This window comes from Carcharhinus amblyrhynchos, chromosome 4 (genome assembly GCF_965287045.1).
Source record: "Carcharhinus amblyrhynchos chromosome 4, sCarAmb.v2.hapA, whole genome shotgun sequence".
NCBI lineage: Eukaryota > Metazoa > Chordata > Chondrichthyes > Carcharhiniformes > Carcharhinidae > Carcharhinus > Carcharhinus amblyrhynchos.
Genome location: NC_137327.1, coordinates 6,463,732 through 6,482,584, shown reverse-complemented (window position 1 = coordinate 6,482,584; position 18,853 = coordinate 6,463,732). Strand labels below are relative to the sequence as shown.

Genomic DNA, 18,853 nt, shown 5'->3' with positions numbered 1-18,853 from the left:
GAATAAACTAGGCTTGTACTCGTTAAAGTTTAGAAGAATGAGGGGAGATCTCATTGAGACGTATAAGATGATGAATGGGATGGATAGGATAGAGGTGGAGAGACTCTTCCCGCTCAAAAAAGACAGTAGGACTAGGGGGCACAGCCTCAAGATAAAGGGGGGGCGGTTTAGAACGGAGTTGAGGAGGAACTTCTTCACTCAAAGGGTGGTGATTCTCTGGAATTCTCTGCCCGTTGAAGTGGTGGAGGCTGCCTCGCTAAATATTTTTAAGAAGCGGGTTGATGGGTTTTTGATAAGAGAGGGGATTAAGGGTTATGGGGAGAGGGCGGGAAAGTGGAACTGAGCCACGACAGATCAGCCATGATCTTATTGAATGGCGGGGCAGGCTCGAAGGGCCAGATGGCCTACTCCTGCTCCTATTTCTTATGTTCTTATGTTCTTATGTTCACATCTCCTCTGTACCCATCCCATCTTACCTTGAACTAGGGCCCTTGTAATTGTCATTTCTGCCTTGGGGAAAAGCTTACATGTGTTCATCCTATCTATCTATACCCCTTATAATTTTATAAACTTCTATCAGGTCGCCCCTTAGCCTCCGTCTTTCCAGGGAGAACAATCCCAGTTTATTCAATCTCTTCTCATAGCTAATACCCTCCATAACATGCAACATTCTAGTAAGCCTTTTCTGTACTCCTTCCAAAGCCTCCATATCCTTCTGATAATATGGTGACCAGAATTGGACATAATATTCAAATATGGCCTAACCAACCTATACTCTCTCCAAAGCCTCCACATCCACCCAGCATTAAAAGCACAGCCCTGATGCTGGAGATCTGAAATAAAGACAGAAACTGTGGGAAATGCTCAGCAGGTCTGGCATCGGTGGCAAGAGAAACAGAGATAATGAGTGGGATTTTCCAGCTTGCTCCCACCAAAGGGATCTTCCAGTCCTGCCGACGGTGACCCGCCACCATGGATACTCCAGCAGTGGATGCTGTGAGCAGATAGAAACCCCACTGACAGTGGTGGGACTGGACAATACTACTGCCGGCCAATGGTGGGGCCACCTCTGCCACCTTAACAACATGCTGCGGTGGGGAGGTGCGTTGGGGGAAGGGGGTGGTATGAGGGGATGTGGGAGAGGGGGTGTGGAACATTGTTAATATTCAATTCTGAAGAAGACTCTTACTTCATTCCTCACCCGCCTATCAATCGCCGCCCCCGTTAACACCCCCCGCCGTTCATTCGCTACCCCGACAAACCCCGATGCAGAGTGTGTAGCTCCCATGCTGTGCCTCTCCTTCAGGCCTCCCTATCGGTCCCACAACTTGGCACGGCCTGGTGCCTGGTGGGCAGTGCCAGGGTACCTGCTGGGTGCTGCCAAATGCCCTATGGGCAATGACCTCTCCTTCCCCAACCACCTGAAGGGGTTGAATGGCCTCCAGTCCCACTGATGATGCCATCACATCAGGTTCCCATTGGTGGGGACCATACTTGATTCTCGTGGATAAAGATCTCCACCGGTGAGGCCCTTAAGGCAAGTGATCCTGGATGATTGTGTCCCAGGCTCACTAATAATATTAAAATTAGAAAATAAATATGTAAATCAGTCTTGTGTTCCTCCCTAGTGAGGCTAATTATGCTGGCTATCCAGTGCCAGTATCATGGTGAGAGGCAAAAAAGCCCGTCACAAACCCAGTTTTTTGCTTCTTTCGTGATCTTACCAGCACACCACAACAATCAACTGGTGGGAGGAGCTGGTAAGATCACCCCACGAGTGTTTTGCAGCGAGTGCCAGAGTAGGCAGCTGCCAGGATCAAATATGGCGCTGCTGATGCAATCACAACTCTACATGATGTCTTTTTGCTACCCATGCCACACCCTGTTGCACAGGTCCCTTACACACGCTCAGATGGCAATCGATGGCCAGGTTTGATGCTGGCTCCAATATCCTGTGGAGGAGTGCAGGTTACTGCTGGGGGGAATTGAAAGTAATTCATTAGCTGTTATTATTATCAGACTGCCATCGTAGATTGATGTGCGGGGATGAATGACCTTTGCTGCCAATTTTGTTGGGAGTCACTTGGTGGAATGGATTGCAAAGTTTTTCCCCCATGATTTTAGAAAACTGTCAATTTATCTACATTTTGCAAAGTTTGTTGGCAACTCCACTACCTCTCAACTCCCAAAGCCGACTTTACAATTCTTATTCCAGTTCAAAATGTTGAGCTGTCGCTTTGGTCCATGGGGATGGCCTTTGCACTTCTGCCAGTCTTTCTTTACTAAAAATCCTTAAGCAGTTGAAACCAAAGCTTCAGGCCGGATTTTCACTCCGTCACGGTTATTGTAGGTGGGCAGCTGCCAACTCCACGTCACCGGCCTCCGTGGTTAGTTCTCTGTCGCAATATCAATCCTGAGCCGGGTTTCAGTCAGGTGCTAATAGTGCCATTGAGAAATGGGAATGTGTAAATGGCACAATAAAGGTGCGCAGTGTAGGAATGTGGCACCCCTTAATGGGGGGGTTTGGGAGGGGGAGCAGGAGATGATGTGGAAGGGGGGGTGGGGGCGGGAAAGGGTGTGGAGAGGGAGGTGGGGGCAAGAGAGGGTGTGGAGAGGGAGGTGGGGGGCAGGAGAGGGTGTGGGAAGGGATCTGGGGGGCGGGAGAGGGTGTTGAGGGGTGTGGGGGTGGGAGAGGGTGTGGAGTGGGGGTTGGGGGGAAGAGGGTGTGGAGAGGAGGTGGGGGGAAAGGGTGTGGAGGGGCTTGGCGGCAGGACAAGGTGTGCAGGGCGCTGCGGTCGAGGGTGTGGAGGGGTGTTGGGGACAGCAGAGGTTGTGGAGGAGTTGGGGCTGGGGGACGATGTGGAGGGGGGGATGGGGAGAGGATGTGGAGGGGGAATGGGGGGTAGAGGGTGTGGGGGGGGGGATGGGCAGAGAGGGTGTGGATGGGGAGTGGGTGCGGAAGAGGGTGTGGATGGGGAGTGGAGGCAGAAGAGGGTGTGGATGGGGAGTGGAGGCAGAAGAGGGTGTGGACGGGGGGGTTGGGGGAGAGGTTGTCAAGGGGAGTGTGGGGGACTGGGTGTGGAGGGGGATGGGGGGAGAGGGTGTGGAGGGGGATGGGGGGACTGGGTGTGGAGGGGGATGGGGGGAGAGGGTGTGGAGGGGGATGGGGGTAGAGGGTGTGGAGGGTGGATGGGGGGAGAGGGTGTGGAGGGCGGATGGGGGGGAGAGGGTGTGGGGGGGGGATGGGCAGAGAGGGTGTGGAGGGGGATGGGGGTAGAGGGTGTAGAGGGTGGATGGGGGGAGAGGGTGTGGAGGGGGGATGGGGGGAGAGGTGTGGAGGGCGGATGGGGGGGAGAGGGTGTGGGGGGGGGGATGGGCAGAGAGGGTGTGGATGGGGAGTGGAGGCGGAAGAGGGTGTGGACGGGGGGGTTGGGGGAGAGGTTGTCAAGGTGAGTGTGGGGGACTGGGTGTGGAGGGGGATGGGGGGAGAGGGTGTGGAGGGCGGATGGGGGGAGAGGAGGGGGGATGGGGGGAGAGGTGTGGAGGACGGATGGGGGGGAGAGGGTGTGGAGGGGGGATGGGGGGAGAGGGTAGTGGGTGCCTGGAATGCGCTGCCAAGTGAGGTGGTTGAGGTAGATACATTAGCCTCATTTAAGACTTATCTTGATAGGTATATGAACAAACAGAGGATAGAGGGATATAAGCAGTTGGTTTCGATCGGTGATTGGCGAGGGCTTGGAGGGCCGGGGGGCCTGTTCCTGTACTGTACTGTTATTTGGTCTTTGTTAACATAGACTAAAAATATGTGAGGTGTCATATTTATTCTTTCAAAGTACATTATCCTTGCTGATGTCAATGCTCCCGTATGCAACTTTTCCCACTATGTAGAGAAGGGGTAATAAGACCAAAGGAAAAGTGCTCAGATGTGGTGGGTTGGTTTATCCCTCAAGTGCTGCCAGGGTGACAATTATCCTCTGAAAGAACAGTCCTTCAGCTAATTACTCTGAGCTGTAATTAAGATTGAAAGGCACTGCCACAGAACCTGAGCAGTCCTGATTGCTTGCTGGCTGTGTCACTGCTGTTTGGCGGGACGATTTGACATAGAGACTCGGCTCTCAGCGCTTAGCTGTCAAAACATGTTTACCTGCGTTGTTCTTGATCGTAAAGTTAGGGTTCCTGGAAATCTCCGGTGCCAGGCTGTAGAAGAAGTACTGTCCAGCCTTTGGGTCATCCTTGTCTGTGGCACTCACTGTCTGAATGACCTGTTAATGATTAAATGAGCAGTAAAGCATTGACAATAGAATCTAAACACAACAGAAAGGTGCGGGACTCGGTCAAGGGTAGTGTTTTTCCAGCCGAAATGCAAACATAGTTTTGGCCCGAGCGGGTAAGTTCAAATGAACTACGAGCCAGAGGAATTCTCTAACAGGAGAGCTTTCATGATGTTGCTTATAGAGACACCAACCAAAGCAATTTTTATGCTTCAGCGTTTTGACTTTCTCAGCAGCCAGTTTTGGTCTCCTGAAGGCTGATTATCTGGGCTATCATTCCACAGGGATGAATCCCTACACTGCAGAAGGAGCCCATCAAGTCTGACCTGACCACAATCCCACCCAAACCCTGTCCCTGTAACCCCAAATATTTCACCCACTAATCCTCCTGACAATAAGGGGCAATTTAGCATGGTCAATCAACCGAACCCATACATCTTTGGAGTGTGGGAGGAAACCCACACAGACACGGGGAGAACGTGCAGACTCCGCACAGACAGTGACCCAAGGCTGGAATTGAACCTGGGTCCTTGGCACCAGTGCTAACCACTGTGCCACCATGCCACCCCTTGTCCCTCATGCCAAGTACGTATTTGTCAATCACATGCCTGGCTTGACAGGCAGTGACAGCAAGTTACTTTTGAACTGTGGTCATCAAAATTGAGCCCAGTCGAGACTACGGGAGCCCCTCTCCTACAGCACGTTTTGCAGTGGCAGAAGCAGTTTGCCAACGGCTGGTGGTGGGACCTTCTAGTCCCACCCTCGTCAATGTGTTTTCTCACTGTTAACGCCCTCCAACACGGGTTGGGGCTGTTGTCTGCAGAACAGAAAGATCCCGCCAGTGTGAATGATAGCCCGGCATAATCAGCCTTCAGGAGAGCAAAGCCGGCTGCCGGGAAAGTCAAAACACTTAAACATAAAGATTGCTTTGGTTGGTGGCCCACATCACCTTCGCCAAAGTGGCCATTATTGGAGGGGCTACCACCTCCCTCCCAGGCAGGGATGCCGGGGCCTCCTTGCCTGGCACCCAGCGGGACAATTAACTGCCTTCGCCTCCAGCCTCAAAATGGAGGTTCCCTTTCGGGCTCCCTGCTACCTCAGTGGAAGTCCACAAGTGGCGGTGTTGCCAAGGCAGCAAAGATGCTGGCATTTGGTGCCACCACTGGGACCTGCTGGTAAAATCTCATCTGACATGTGACCTCCTTCCCACACCAGGATAGCTGGCTAACAAGCTACTTCAACAAGCAGCCGGTTTCTCTGGGGAAACAGAGGTGGGTAATCAATGTCACCTCCTGGGAGCGAGTAAGGAAGAACTTTGCCACGTTTTTTGTCCGTGTGACAGACACACTGGCGCAGATGAGCTCCTGTTTTAATGGCTGCTGTCTTTTCGGGAATGTTATAACAGACCTTCCACACACAGGAGGTGCCAGTTGGATCTGTTTCAGGGTGGCGCGAGACCAGGTGAGGGATTTTGAAGTGTCTGCACTGTTCTAAGGTGGAGGAAGAGGGCAGCTGATTTGCACACAGCAAGCTCCCACAAGTAGCAATTAAACAAATGGCTGGATAATCTTTTATTTCCCTTACGATTTTAGTTGAGGGGTAAAAATTGCTCAGTGATCTTGGCAGGACTGCCCAGTCCTTGAAATCACATTGGATGCTATGCATCTACTTGAGATGGCAAGCGGGACTTTGGTTTACGGTCTGACCTGAAAGACAGTGATTATGGCAGTGCAGCACTCTCTCAGTACATCCTTGTACTGAGTATTCAACGCCCAACATTTGTACTCATCAGGCTATTTGATCCTTGAGGGATGACTTCTCCAAATATAGAACAGTCAGGAGCAATGACCTAACAACAGGTTTGCCTGGTTCCCTCTCCTATGCATGAATTGTTGACAGTTGTACCATAGCTGTTGCTGCCCTCAGCGAACCAACACAGGCACAGTGGCACAACGTTAGCACTGCTACCTCACAACTCCAGGGACCCAGGTTCAAGTCTGGCCTTGGGCAGCTATCTGTCTGGAGTTTGCATGTTCTCCCCTTATCTGAGTGGGTTTCCTCCCACACACCAAGGATGTGCAGGTTAGGCAGATTAATCATTCTAAATTGCCCCTTAGTGTCCCAAGATGTGTAGGTTAGATGGGTTAGCAATGGGGTATATGTACGGTTACAGGGATAAAGAGGGGGAGGGAGCCTGGGTAAGGTACACTGTCAGAGAGTCAATGTAGACTTGATGGGCCAAATGGCCACATCTGCACTACAGGGATTCTAAGCCACAGAGCAAACCTGAGCCTGACTATTCAGTACTGTACTTGGTGTGGTGTCCAGGCAATATAACAGTGGTGTTTACAAAAGCATTGATGGCATCATCTTATGTAACTAATGGCCTACAGCATGGTGGTAAATTTGACCTAATTCACTGAGTGGGAAAACCACTGGATTGGGTGGGATAGGGGCTTTCCACCTCTCCCAACTTCATTTCCCCATTGCCTTGATGGGAAGGGGCGGGGGAAGGGGCCTGCACCCAATCTCCCATCAGTTTCCTGTCCAATGGGCAAATTCCTCAAATCGGGTTTTCTTCGGAGACTGTGTGCCTTGGGGGCCATTCGCAGGCATCAAACCTGTTAAACATCCGCATTGATGTACCCACCTGCCCTGATTTTCCATTTTCGCATAGGTAGGCCTCAGGCTGTGAGGCAAGTTCCGGAGCATTGTCATTGACATCCAGCACCTTAACAGCCACAAGCACACGGGACACCTGGCTATGATTCCCTGAAGACAGAAAAAAAAAACAAGGTATAATGAGTTAACACTTCAAAAGAACAGCAACAACTTGTATCTATTTAGTGCCTTTAACCTGGTCAAGTGCTGCAAGGTTCTTTCTTCGGAATATTGTCAAACAAAATTTGACTCTAAGCCATATAAAGAGAAGGAGGGTCTGAAGAGGAGAACAGAGAATTAGAGAGGCAGAGATGTTTAGTGAGAGCTTGAGGCCTAGTCAGCTTAAGGCATGGCTATGGATGTTACTGAAAATTGGATTCTCAATAGGTCAGAACTGGAGGAGAGGATATATCTCCGAAGGTAAAAGGTTGAAGGCAATTGCAGAGTTAGAGAAGAGTGAGGCAATAGAAGGCTTTGAGAAAAGGGATGAGGAATTTAAAGTTGAGACTCTCCTTAATGAAGAGGTGACCTTGGTGAGGAAGCACAGAGGCCATGGAGGAAAAAGGATTTGGTGCGAGTAAGAAGGTAGGCAGCTGAGTTTTGAATGACCGCAAGCTTACGGAAGGTCAAATGTAGAAGATCAGCCTGGCACCTGATAGAATAACCAAATTTCAAGATATAAACAGCATGGATATGGATTTCAGTAAACAAAGATAAAGGAGGGGCAGAATCAGATAATTTTCTCACTATTGGGGTGGGCAGGCTTTGTGATTTCATTGATATTATAGAATCCCTCCAGTGCAGAAGGAGTCCATTCAGCCCATTGAGTCTGCACTGATCACAATTCCACCCAGGCCTGCTTCCCATAACCCCTCATATTTACCCTGCTAATCCCCCAAAACTAATTTAACATGGTCAGTCAACCTAATTTGCACATCTTTGGACAATGGGATGAAACCGGAGCATCTGGAAGAAACCCACGCAAACAAGGGGAGAATGTGCAGACTCCACACAGACAGAGACCCAAGGCCAGAATTGAACCTGGGTCTCTGGCGCTGTGAGGCAGCAGTGTTGACGGCTGTGCCAATGTACATGTGGTCGAAAATTCAGTTCAGAGTCAAATATGACACCAAGATTGTGAAGCATCTAGTTCAGCCTCAAACAGCTGGCAGGGAGAGGGATGATGTTGGAGGCTAAGGAATGGAATTGGTGGTATATCTCCCCAAGATTTGGTTGGACAAAGTTTCCACTCGGCCAGTATTGGGTGTGTCAGACAAACAGTTTACAGATAGCGGGGGAGTTGAAGGTAGAAATAAAACTGGGTGTCACCTACAGATGTGGAAGTTGTCAATGTGGGCAGCAGGTAGGTAGGAAATGAGGGACTTGGATAGATCTTTGAGAGGTACACAGCATATTACAGAAATATAGAATCCTACAGTGTGGAAGGAGGCCATTTGGTCCATTGAGTCTGCACTGACCACGATCCCACTCAGGACGTATCCACATACAGTAGGTAGTCTCACAACACCAGGTTAAAATCCAACAGGTTTATTTGGTAGCATGAGCTTTCGGAGTGTTGCTCCTTCATCAGGTGAGTGAGCTGTAAACCTGGACTTTAACCTGGTGTTGTGAGACTAGTTACTCTGCCTACCCTAGTCCAACTCCACGTCATGGTATCCACATACATTTACCCCAGTTAGTACCCCGATCCTAAGGAACAATTTAGTATGGCCAATCCATCTAACCCGTACATCTTTGGAGCATGGGAGGAAAACGGAGCACCCGGAGGAAACCCACGCAGACACGGGGAGAATGTGCAAACTTTACACAGGACGGTGACCCAAGCCGGAAATCAAACTCGGGTCCCTGGCACTGTGAGGCAGCAGTGCTAACCACTGTGTTACTATGCTGCCCTCAAGACGAGAATTAAGAATGTGAGAGCTGGAAAATAAGCCACTGCAGGTGACTCGCTGGTTGAGATTAAATAGCCATGAATAGTGTATGGTGAGAGCAATCCCAATCAGTTGGATGACAGCAGAGAGGCTTTGCTGGTGGACAGAATGATCAACTGTGTCAACAGCTGGAGACAAGTGGAGAGGGTTAAAGAATACTCAGGATGCTGGAATCTGAAACCAAAAGAGAAAACATTGGGAAATCTCAGCAGGTTTGGCAGCAAGTGTAAGGAGAGGAAAGAGCTGACGTTTTGAGTATAGATGACCCTTTATCATCTGGACTTGAAACATCAGCTCTTTTCTCTCCTTACAGATGCCGCCAGACCTGCTGAGATATCTCAGTGTTTTCTCTTTTGGTTAAAGAATATTCAGTTGTCAACAGACAATCTCCATTTCCTATGAGTTTTTGCTCTGCTGCTGCTGTGGGCTACCCAGTGATATTGAGTAGCACAAATATTTGCAACTCAGTTCATCCTTTGGTTGGGAGGGAAAAGTGAGAGCAGAAATGAGTTCAGAGTTATGAATGTTCCTGCATCCCTGAAGTTTGTTTTTTAGATCTGCAGGTCTTTAAAATCCAAACCTTGCATTACCTAAACATTGCTTCTTGATTTAATTTGTCTCCCCTCCTCTTCTTTTTAACCTTGACATTGTCCTGCACCCTCAGCCTCAGTGTTTCACCATTATAATGGAACAGCAGTAGGTCATTCAGTCCCTTGAGCTTTTTATATATTCAACTAGGTCATGATCGATCAGTATCTCTTCTCCATTTGTCTGTCTTTGTTACGTAATCCCTTGATAAATTTGTTTTCAAAAAATTGCTGATCTCAGTCGCATAGAATGCCAATAGTGCAGAAGCAGGCCTATTGGCCCATTGAGTTTGCACCAACTCTCCGACAGGGCATCCCACCCAGGGCTAGCCCCGTAACCATCCCCCTAACTTACACATTTAGCATGGCTAATCCACCTAAGCTGCACATCTTTGGAGTGTGGGAGTAAACTGGAGCACCCGAAGGAAACCCACACAGACTCGGGAAGAACATGTTTACAGACACTGAAGATTGGAATTAAACCTGTGATCTGGCGCTGTGAGGCAGCAGTGCTACCCACTATGCCACCGTGCCATTCGCAGGCTTCAACTGACTCCCAAGAATGCACAGCCTTTTTGGAAAGGAGAATTCCAGATTCCCACTGCCCTTTGGGTAAAACAGTCCATCCTAATTTTGCTCCTGAATGGTCCAGGTCTAATTTGAAGATTATACTCCTATTTCATGGATTCTGCTGCCAGCAGGAATTGTCCTTCTGTATTGAATCTGAATCTCGGACCCTCTTCCCCCAAAGCAAGTGAGGGGATACTGAGAAAATTGAAACTTTTAAGACTCAGGCTGACAGTAATTTTTGGGCAAACATGTCAATGGGATACGAAGCAAATGAGGATAACTGGGACAGAGAAACTCAGCAATGGCATAATTAACTCACTCACTTCAGTGAGTTTATTCCTCAACTTTCTAAATGCAAAGGAATACAAATTAACTCTTTAATCCCTGGTATCATTCTGGTCAACCTGTGATGTATTGTCATTGAGGCTAATAGATGTCACTGGGATTCTCCAACTAAAAAAACATTGGCCAAACATAAGGCCATAGGTAGGGGAGTCTAAACCCAAAGGTAGGGAAGTCTGAACTAAAAGGAAGGGGAGTCTAAACACAAAGGTAGGGGAGTCTGAACCCAAAGGTAGGAGAGCCTAAACCCAAAGGTAGGAGAGCCTAAACCCAAAGGTAGGGGAGTCTGAACCCAAAGGTAGGGGAGTCTGAACCCAAAGGTAGGGGAGTCTGAACCCAAAGGTAGGGGAGTCTAAACCCAAAGGTAGCGGAGTCTGAACCCAAAGGTAGGGGAGTCTGAACCCAAAGGTAGCGGAGTCTGAACCCAAAGGTAGGGGAGTCTGAACCCAAAGGTAGGGAAGTCTGAACCCAAAGGTAGGGAAGTCTGAACCCAAAGGTAGGGAAGTCTGAACCCAAAGGTAGGGAAGTCTGAACCAAAAGGTAGCGGAGTCTGAACCCAAAGGTAGAGAGTCTAAACCCAAAGACAGGAGAGTCTAAACCCAAAGGTCTAAAACAAGAGGGCATAGGTTTAAGGTGAGACAGGAGACATATGAAAGGATCCAGAGGGGCAATTTTTTCACACAGAGTGTGGTGAGTGTCTGGAACAAGCTGCCAGAGGTAGTAGTAGAAGCAGGTACAATTTTGTCTTTTAATAAGCATTTAGACAGTTACATGGGTAAGATGGGTACAGAGCGGTATGGGCCAAACATGGGCAATTGGAGTTAGTTTAGTGGAAAAACTGAGCAGCATGGACAAGTTGGGCTGAAGGGCCTGTATCCATGCTGTAAACCTCTATGACTCTATGGCCGGAACGCTACCACCTCACCACCACAGAATCAGAGCATGCGAGGTTCATAGAACAGAAATCTCCATTGGCTTTGGGTGGGCTTTTACAATCTCATCCACCCTATGACTCTGTTACAAAAGATTAAGCACAGCAGGTTGTGCTCAAGGTATATTTTTTCACTCTAGCAGGTGAAATTTTCCTTCACAAATATTTTCCCAACTCATTAAAATGCAAACCTGTCACTTCATAAATACAGGATGTTTAAATCAATGTTGAACAAAGCAAATAGCAAACAATAGCTACATTTAGTCCCAGGGAGAAAGCACCGAGAGAAATCGATGTAAATTCCTCCAAATGAACTGGCAAATATTTCACTTCAATCTGAAATGCAAACATTAATTTGAGGCAGCTTCTAATTGTTCATTGAAACAGGTTGAAGAAAAGGGAATTATTTTTAGCCGGCTTGAATACTCAAGCTGCGAGCGTGTTTCATTGTATTATAGCAAGCCAAGTTTGTGGTCTCTTCGCTGCTAAGGAACTTGGACTCAAGTAGACCAGAAGTTGGTAGCATTCTAATGCATGTTACTTGCTCTATGCTGAGGGGTAAGATATGCTCTCAGGGTTTTCATTACTGACCAGTAGCAAGTGGGGAAATGCAATGCACAAATATTCAAATCAGACCCAATCAAATTGGCCAGTTGAACTCAGCAACTGAGGGGAAAGGACAAAGAGTGAAGTTGATAGGAATGTGTTTCTTTTTAAAATTTTAAAGAAGTTTATTTATTTACTAGTCACAAGTCAGCTTACACTAACACTGCAATGAAGTTACTGTGAAAACCCCCTAGTCGCCACACTCTGGCGTCTGTTCGGGTACACTGAGGAAGAATTTAGCATCTAACCAGCACGCCTTTCGGACTGTGAGAGGAAACCGGAGTACCTGGAGGAAACCCACGCAGACATGGGGAGAATGTGCAGACTTCACACAGACAATGACCCAAGCCGGGAATCAAATCCGGTTCCCTGGCACTGTGAGGCATCAGTGCTAACCACTGTGCCATCATGCCACCCTAGTGTGAGTGTGGCAAATGGAATGAACAGAACATTTGTCTCCAGAGATGATTGGTGAAGGAACGATTTAACAGAAAATTTTCTTTAAGTTAATAGAATTAAAAACAATATCCACAGGCAGTGTGCATCCCTGACAACGTTGCCCCTAACTTATTTTGAAGTGTGCACATATAGATAGTTTGATACAACTGGTGGCTTGCCAAGCCACTTCAGAGGATATTTAAGAGTCAACCACATTGCTGTGAGTCTAAAGCCACATGTCAAATTAGAAAATGGTTACAGCACAAATGCTCATTGCTTCCAAGCCAGATCTCTACATGAGCAACCGACCCAGTCCCAATCATGCTGTCTTTCCCCTGTAGCCCTGCACTTATTCCTTACTTCAGAGAATTATCCAACTCTCCTTTGGAAACCACAATTGAGACTTTTTCCACCAAACCCTCTGTCAGTTCATTGCACGTCATAACCACACACAGCGGAATGATCCCCCCACCCAATGTCACTATGGCTGCTTTAATCAGTTACCTTAGGGCAGACTGAGTAAGAACGGATGATTTCCTTCCTTAAAAGGCATTAGTGAACAGGGTGAGTTTTTATAACAATCCAATAATTTCATGGGTCCTTCTACAGGTATGGGTGACGCAATGGTTAGCACTGCTGCTTCACAGTGCCAGGGACCTGGGTTCGATTCTCGGTTTGGGTCACTATCTGATTGGAGCTTGCACGTTCTCCCTGTGTCGGTGCGGGTTTCCTCCGGGTGCTCCGGTTTCCTCCCACATTCTGAAAGACGTGCTGGTTAGGTGCATCGACTCAAACAGGTGCTGGACTGTGGGGACTAGGGGAATTTCACAGTAACTTCATTGCACAGTTTCTTAATGTAAGCCTTACTTGTGACTAATAAATAAACTTGAAGGTACGAGCTTCTTATTCCCGGTTTCATTTTTGAATACAAAATGTTGAATTAAAATTCTCATTCTACTTTCGTAGACTTCATGCTCTTTTGATACATAGAAATACAGAATCCCTACAGCGTAGAAGTGGATGTATCACAGCTTGATATGGCTCCTGCTTGGACCAAGACTGCAAGAAGCTACAAAAGGTTGTGAACATAGTGCTGTCCCATCACACGAACTGGCTTCCCGCCCACTGACTCCATCTACACTTCCCACTGCCTCAGGAAAGCAGCCAGCATTCTCAAGGACCCCACACATCCAGGACATACTCTCTTCTACCTTCTTCCATTGGAAAAATATGAAAAAAGTCTGAAAACATGTACAGCTGACTCAAGGTCAGGTTATGCCCTGCTACCAGCAGGTTTTTGAATGGACCTACCTTGTATTACATTGATCTTTCGCTACACCCTAGCTATGACTGTAATATTACATTCTGCACTCCTTCTTTTCCTTCTCTATGAATGGTATGCTTTGCATAGCACAGAAGAAACAATGCTTTTCACTATATATTAACACATGTGACAGTAATAAAGCAAATCAAATCAAATCAAATAGGCCATTTGGCCCATTAAGCCTGCACCAACAACATTCCCACCCAGTAACCACTTCTACTTTCCCTGCAAATCCCCCAGACAATTAAGGAGCAATTTAGAATGGCCAATCAACCTAACCCACACATCTTTGGACTTTCCCCCATTATCCCCTTAACTCAGGCCTCTGAATTTCTTGTCCTGTCTCATAGCCAATACGCTGACAAACACCTGAGCTACAAGGGCTGAGCTCAGAGAATTGAGAGAGGGGGGAGTTGTTTGTACAAAGCTGACTGCCAATAACTGAACCCGCCGAGATGCAGGGAGTAGGCTGAAACCACAAGAATTGGAAACCAAGGGAATAAGCTGGGAGAGAGCTGTCACTGTTCATAAGATTTGCAGGAAGAGAGAAGGCTTTATATATCCAAAATGTTCATGACATGAATACATTAATTATTGACTGGTCAATCTCCCTTCGTGTTGCACTTGGGGATTGCAAAAGAGTCACCAGGATGTATTTTCACATCTTCAAACTCTTTCACTGGACAATAGTCTGAAGTGGTGGAAAGGTCCACAGGCTGTTTAACAATGCAGTAGGTGTGAATGATCCTTGCATCTTCATGGCAGATAGTTGGGGTTAATGGCGGGAGGATTATTTAAGCCTGCACAACACAAACCAGAGGCCATCATTTGGACATAGGTATCATATTGGGCATCAACCTTGAGAACACAGGTAGAGCTTCAATCTCTCCTTGCTAGTCCTATTACAGTAAGAAGTCTGACAACACCAGGTTAGAGTCCAACATGTTTATTTGGAATCGCGAGCTTTCAGAGCACTGCCCTTTTCAGTTGCTGAGTGGAGACTCACCAGCTGAAGGAACAGCATTCCGAAAGCTCGTGATTCCCAATAAACCTGTTGGACTTTAATCTGGTGTTGTCAGACTTCATATTGTGGCCACCTCAGTCCAACGCTGACATCTCCACATCATTGTCCTGTTACTGCATGGGATTTGAGCCATGAACCTGCTAACTCCTGAGGCAAGAATATCATTACTGGGCCAAAGGATGTCTCCTGGTCTAAGAGTCAAAAGCTCAGGAGTTAATTTCATTGGAGTGGACAAATATATTTCAATAAAGTAAAAGCAAAATGCTGCAGATGCTGGAAACCTGAGATAAAATTGGAAAATGATGGAAAAGCTCAGCAGGTTAGGCAGCATCTGTGGAGAGGGAATAGTGCACCAACGTTTCGAGTCTGGATGATCTTCTACATTCTGAAGAAAAATCAGCCAGATTTGAAACGTTAACTCTGCTTCTCTCTCCATAAATGCTGCCAGACCTGCTAAGTTTTTTCCAGTGTTTTCTGTTTCCCACCACAATGATGGTGGAATTTGAATTCAGTTTAAAAAAAATGTGGAATTAAGAATCTACTGATGACAATGAAACCATCGTCGATCGTCGGGAAAAACACATCTGGTTCACTTTAGGGAAGGAAATCTGCTGTTCTTTACCTGGTCTGGCCTACATGTGACTCCAGCGCCATAGCCTCGGGCAACTAAGGATGGGCAATAAATGCTGGTCAGCCAGTGACAGCCACGTCCCATGAATGAATATTTCAATAACCATTTAAAAGTCGTGCTCTGTCTTGAATTATTTTCCCACCATGACTTTGGGTCTCCATATTTATAATGGAAAATTCCAATGTATACTGATCAGACTGTACATTAATCTGGCCAGTGGAGCTGCTGCCATGTGACAAATGTACGTGGGAATTTCCATCATAAATCTGTCAGGTTGATCGGAAGTTTATGCTGAGATAAGTTTATATTTTATACATATTTCAGATAGGTGTAATTAAGTTGTTTCATGGCCCATCTCATGTTCCGTATCAATTCTATTCCTATCCATTTTGGATAACATTAAAGACAGTCACTGATACAGAGGGGCTAGAATAAGCTAATAAAACACATAATCGTGGGTTTGAGAACATTAACAAAACAAGAGTGAATGATCTTAGACTACAGAGAGCGCTGACAAGAGTTGTTGCTGTAGAAGACAGCTCTGTATGAATAACGAGTCTTTCTCATTTATAACATGTATGTTGAATTCATAAAATGGACACAGTTTGCTTTTAGAATACATTTTGTGAAACTTCAGTCAATGGCAAGAAACAGCAGGTCTTGATGAGGTAGGAGACAGTGCCTGCATTCCAGAGGACAATGGTTCTACTGAATGTGGCTACTTTATCAGCAGTTGTTGGGAACAAGGTGGCTACTGATGCTAATTTGATGAATAGCTCCTAGATGATGACATAGATACAAGGCAGACATAAGGATTTTTTCAGGGTCAGACAAATGTCACGCGGGTTTGAGTCGGTAGGAATCGTTCTCCCATCTCACTGTCCAGCGTCCCGTGAAGCTGGGCAACAGAAGGGAGGTAATGTCCGAAATTAATGACAAATGAGATCCCATGAGGTCAGGATGTGTATTGTTATTGGATGGAGTTAGTGGCAGTGATGATATTGACTGTTTTGTACTAATGTTTGCTGGATTATGCCCCCAGAAGGATGGGAAATATGATTTTGAAAATGTAAAGTTGTCCTCACGGAGGCATTGTATTTCACAGCGATATTGGGCTGTCTGCATTCTCTACCTGGAGTGCTGGGCTATCATTCTCCCATTCAATTGTTTGACCAATAAAGTCACATCTTAAAATCAGTACACTGAATTTCACGAGTCTCTGTATTTAGCTTAAGTTTAGCAATGCAGAGCTGCAAGAGATAACCCCCGTCAACAATCATCTACAACACTCACCCTGACGTTTCTAACAATGCAACTGGCCACCCTGATACTTACTGGTTTCCGTGGCGATGACAGTGATGTTGTGCCAAATGTCAGTCTCTCTGTCCAGAGGTTTAGCCAGGGTTATTTTTCCATCATCAGCATTAACGTTGAACAATCTCTCAAGGTCGGTGTGCCGGTCAATTGAATACCTGCAAAAGAGATTGGTTCAATAACCATCCCGTGTTGAAGACACAAACTCACAACAAAAGAAGGTCAAGACTGGGGGTTAACTTTGACCTTGGGAAATATTGTAAAGCAGGCAATATTTGATTCACCATCCGCCCTAAAACTTTGTTCAATCTTCCTTTCCATCAAGGTCATTAGAAAAGGGAATCAGGTAAAGTGTGATCCTAGATTATTCATTTTCGACAAGATAGGCATGCACTAATGGTCTCACAAACAGCTTCACACTCGATTGAATCCTTTTTAAATTGTATTCCCTGTTGTAATGGAGAAAGCAGAGGAGTAAATTTATGTACAATCCCACAGAGAACATTAAGATACTGATCAAAGTAATCTGATTTTGGGGATGGTGAATGAGAGGCCAGTATTGGCCAGGGTGAGATCACCAGACATTCTTTGAAATAGTGTCACGTGATCGTTTGCACCTATGTTTTAACATCTCTCCTACAGCATCGCTGACAATGCAGTACCCCCACAGTATTGCACTGGTGGGGGGCATCAACCTAAAGCATGTAATCAAACCTCAGAAGTGAACCTATTACTTTCTGACACAAAGGTAAGCGTTCTCCTTACTAAACCATTTCAAACATCGTACTCAAAGGTTAAAATCCTTTAAAACCTGATGGTAGATTTGAATTCAGTGCGAGAAGTTTACGGAGCTCCACGAGTGCAGGGATAACAGATTGACAGTGGGCTATGGAGAGATGCACGTGCCAACAAATGGCTAAATAAATGTTCATTGTTACTCAAGTGCCTCCTACTAGAGTGACAGCCAGTTCGATACCTGCAGTTAGCACCTTTCAAATCTCCTTCAAAGCTCAGCGTGCTGTAAGAATAATTTTGTTTTATATTAGGCTGTGTTCGTTTAGTGCAAAGTATAAATATTATCATGGAGCAGAAAAAATTGGCAAACGCTTTGAAATAAATCCAGTAAGTCATCTGTAGAAACAAGAAGGATTGTCAGTCCCATTTACACAATTCAGCAATTCTTCAGCTGTCTACTTACAGAGGAGATACTCTCCGCACATAAGTGACAATTTTTTCACATCGACATGTATTCTGGTATACAACTCACTGACTTGGATAAAAACAATCATGGAAGACATGTAGGAACACATGTTTTACCAATCCTCACATCAATTTAATTTCATGAGGCTTTTTTAGCAGTTTCTTTTTGCATTTGTAAGGTTTCAAGCTCTAATTGGACATATTAACTGGAAGTTGTATTAAATAACCTTTGACTGACAACTGCCGAATCCTTGTATTCTTGTCATTGGCCATTCTAGTAGAACTCTGCCATTAGTTACCCACTTATCCTCTTCATCCCTTGAGGGACATACAGCTGTTATGAGCTTACACCGGGAGGCGCAATGGTTAGTACTGCTATCTCACGGTGCCAGGGATCCAGATACAATTCCCAGCTTGGGTCACTGTCTGTGTGGAGTTTGCACCTTGCAAACTGGCTCCAACACACTCCTCCTTGATGAGCTCAATGCATTCTATGCTCGTTTTGAGCAAGAGGTCAGCGAGAGCATGCCTTCCACTCTGAAAGCCCTGGATGAACCTGTGTCTCGGGTCACCATTGCAGATGTCAGTGCAGCTTTCTTGAAGGTCAAGCCACGTAAAGCAACAGGCCCGGATGGGGCACCCGAATGAGCACTCAGATCCTGCGCGGATCAGCTGGCGGAGGTATTCACAGACATCTTCAACCTTTCTTTCCAATAGTCAATGGACATTCACATCGTGTCTGTGTGGGATTCCTCTGGGTGCTCCAATTTCCTCCCACAGTCTGGAAGACATTCTAGTTGGGTGCATTGACCTGAATATTGCAATGTTACTGTTAAAGGAATAAAAATCGCCTTTCTCTGTCTTGATCCACTTTTCCTTATTTCTTCATGGGATGTGGTAATCACTGGTTGAGCGAGCGTTAGTGCCCCTCCCTGACGGCATTTGAGAGTCAACTACATCGCTGTGGGTCTGGAGTCACATGTAGACCAGACTTCGAAAGAG

The 18,853-nt window shown here is 46.5% G+C and overlaps 1 protein-coding gene across 1 annotated transcript in view; it reads right to left on the bottom strand.

The window, feature by feature from the left end:
* LOC145341771 (cadherin-8-like) overlaps window positions 1–18,853 on the bottom strand; it is a 232,801-nt gene that overhangs the window by 23,523 nt on the left and 190,425 nt on the right. Inside the window, exons 8-10 of the mRNA XM_080186694.1 lie at window positions 16,673–16,809; window positions 6,922–7,043; window positions 4,145–4,262 (exon numbers count right to left, since the gene is read on the bottom strand). Coding sequence (XP_080042820.1) covers window positions 4,145–4,262; window positions 6,922–7,043; window positions 16,673–16,809 — 377 coding nt within the window. The remainder of the gene's footprint in view (window positions 1–4,144; window positions 4,263–6,921; window positions 7,044–16,672; window positions 16,810–18,853) is intronic.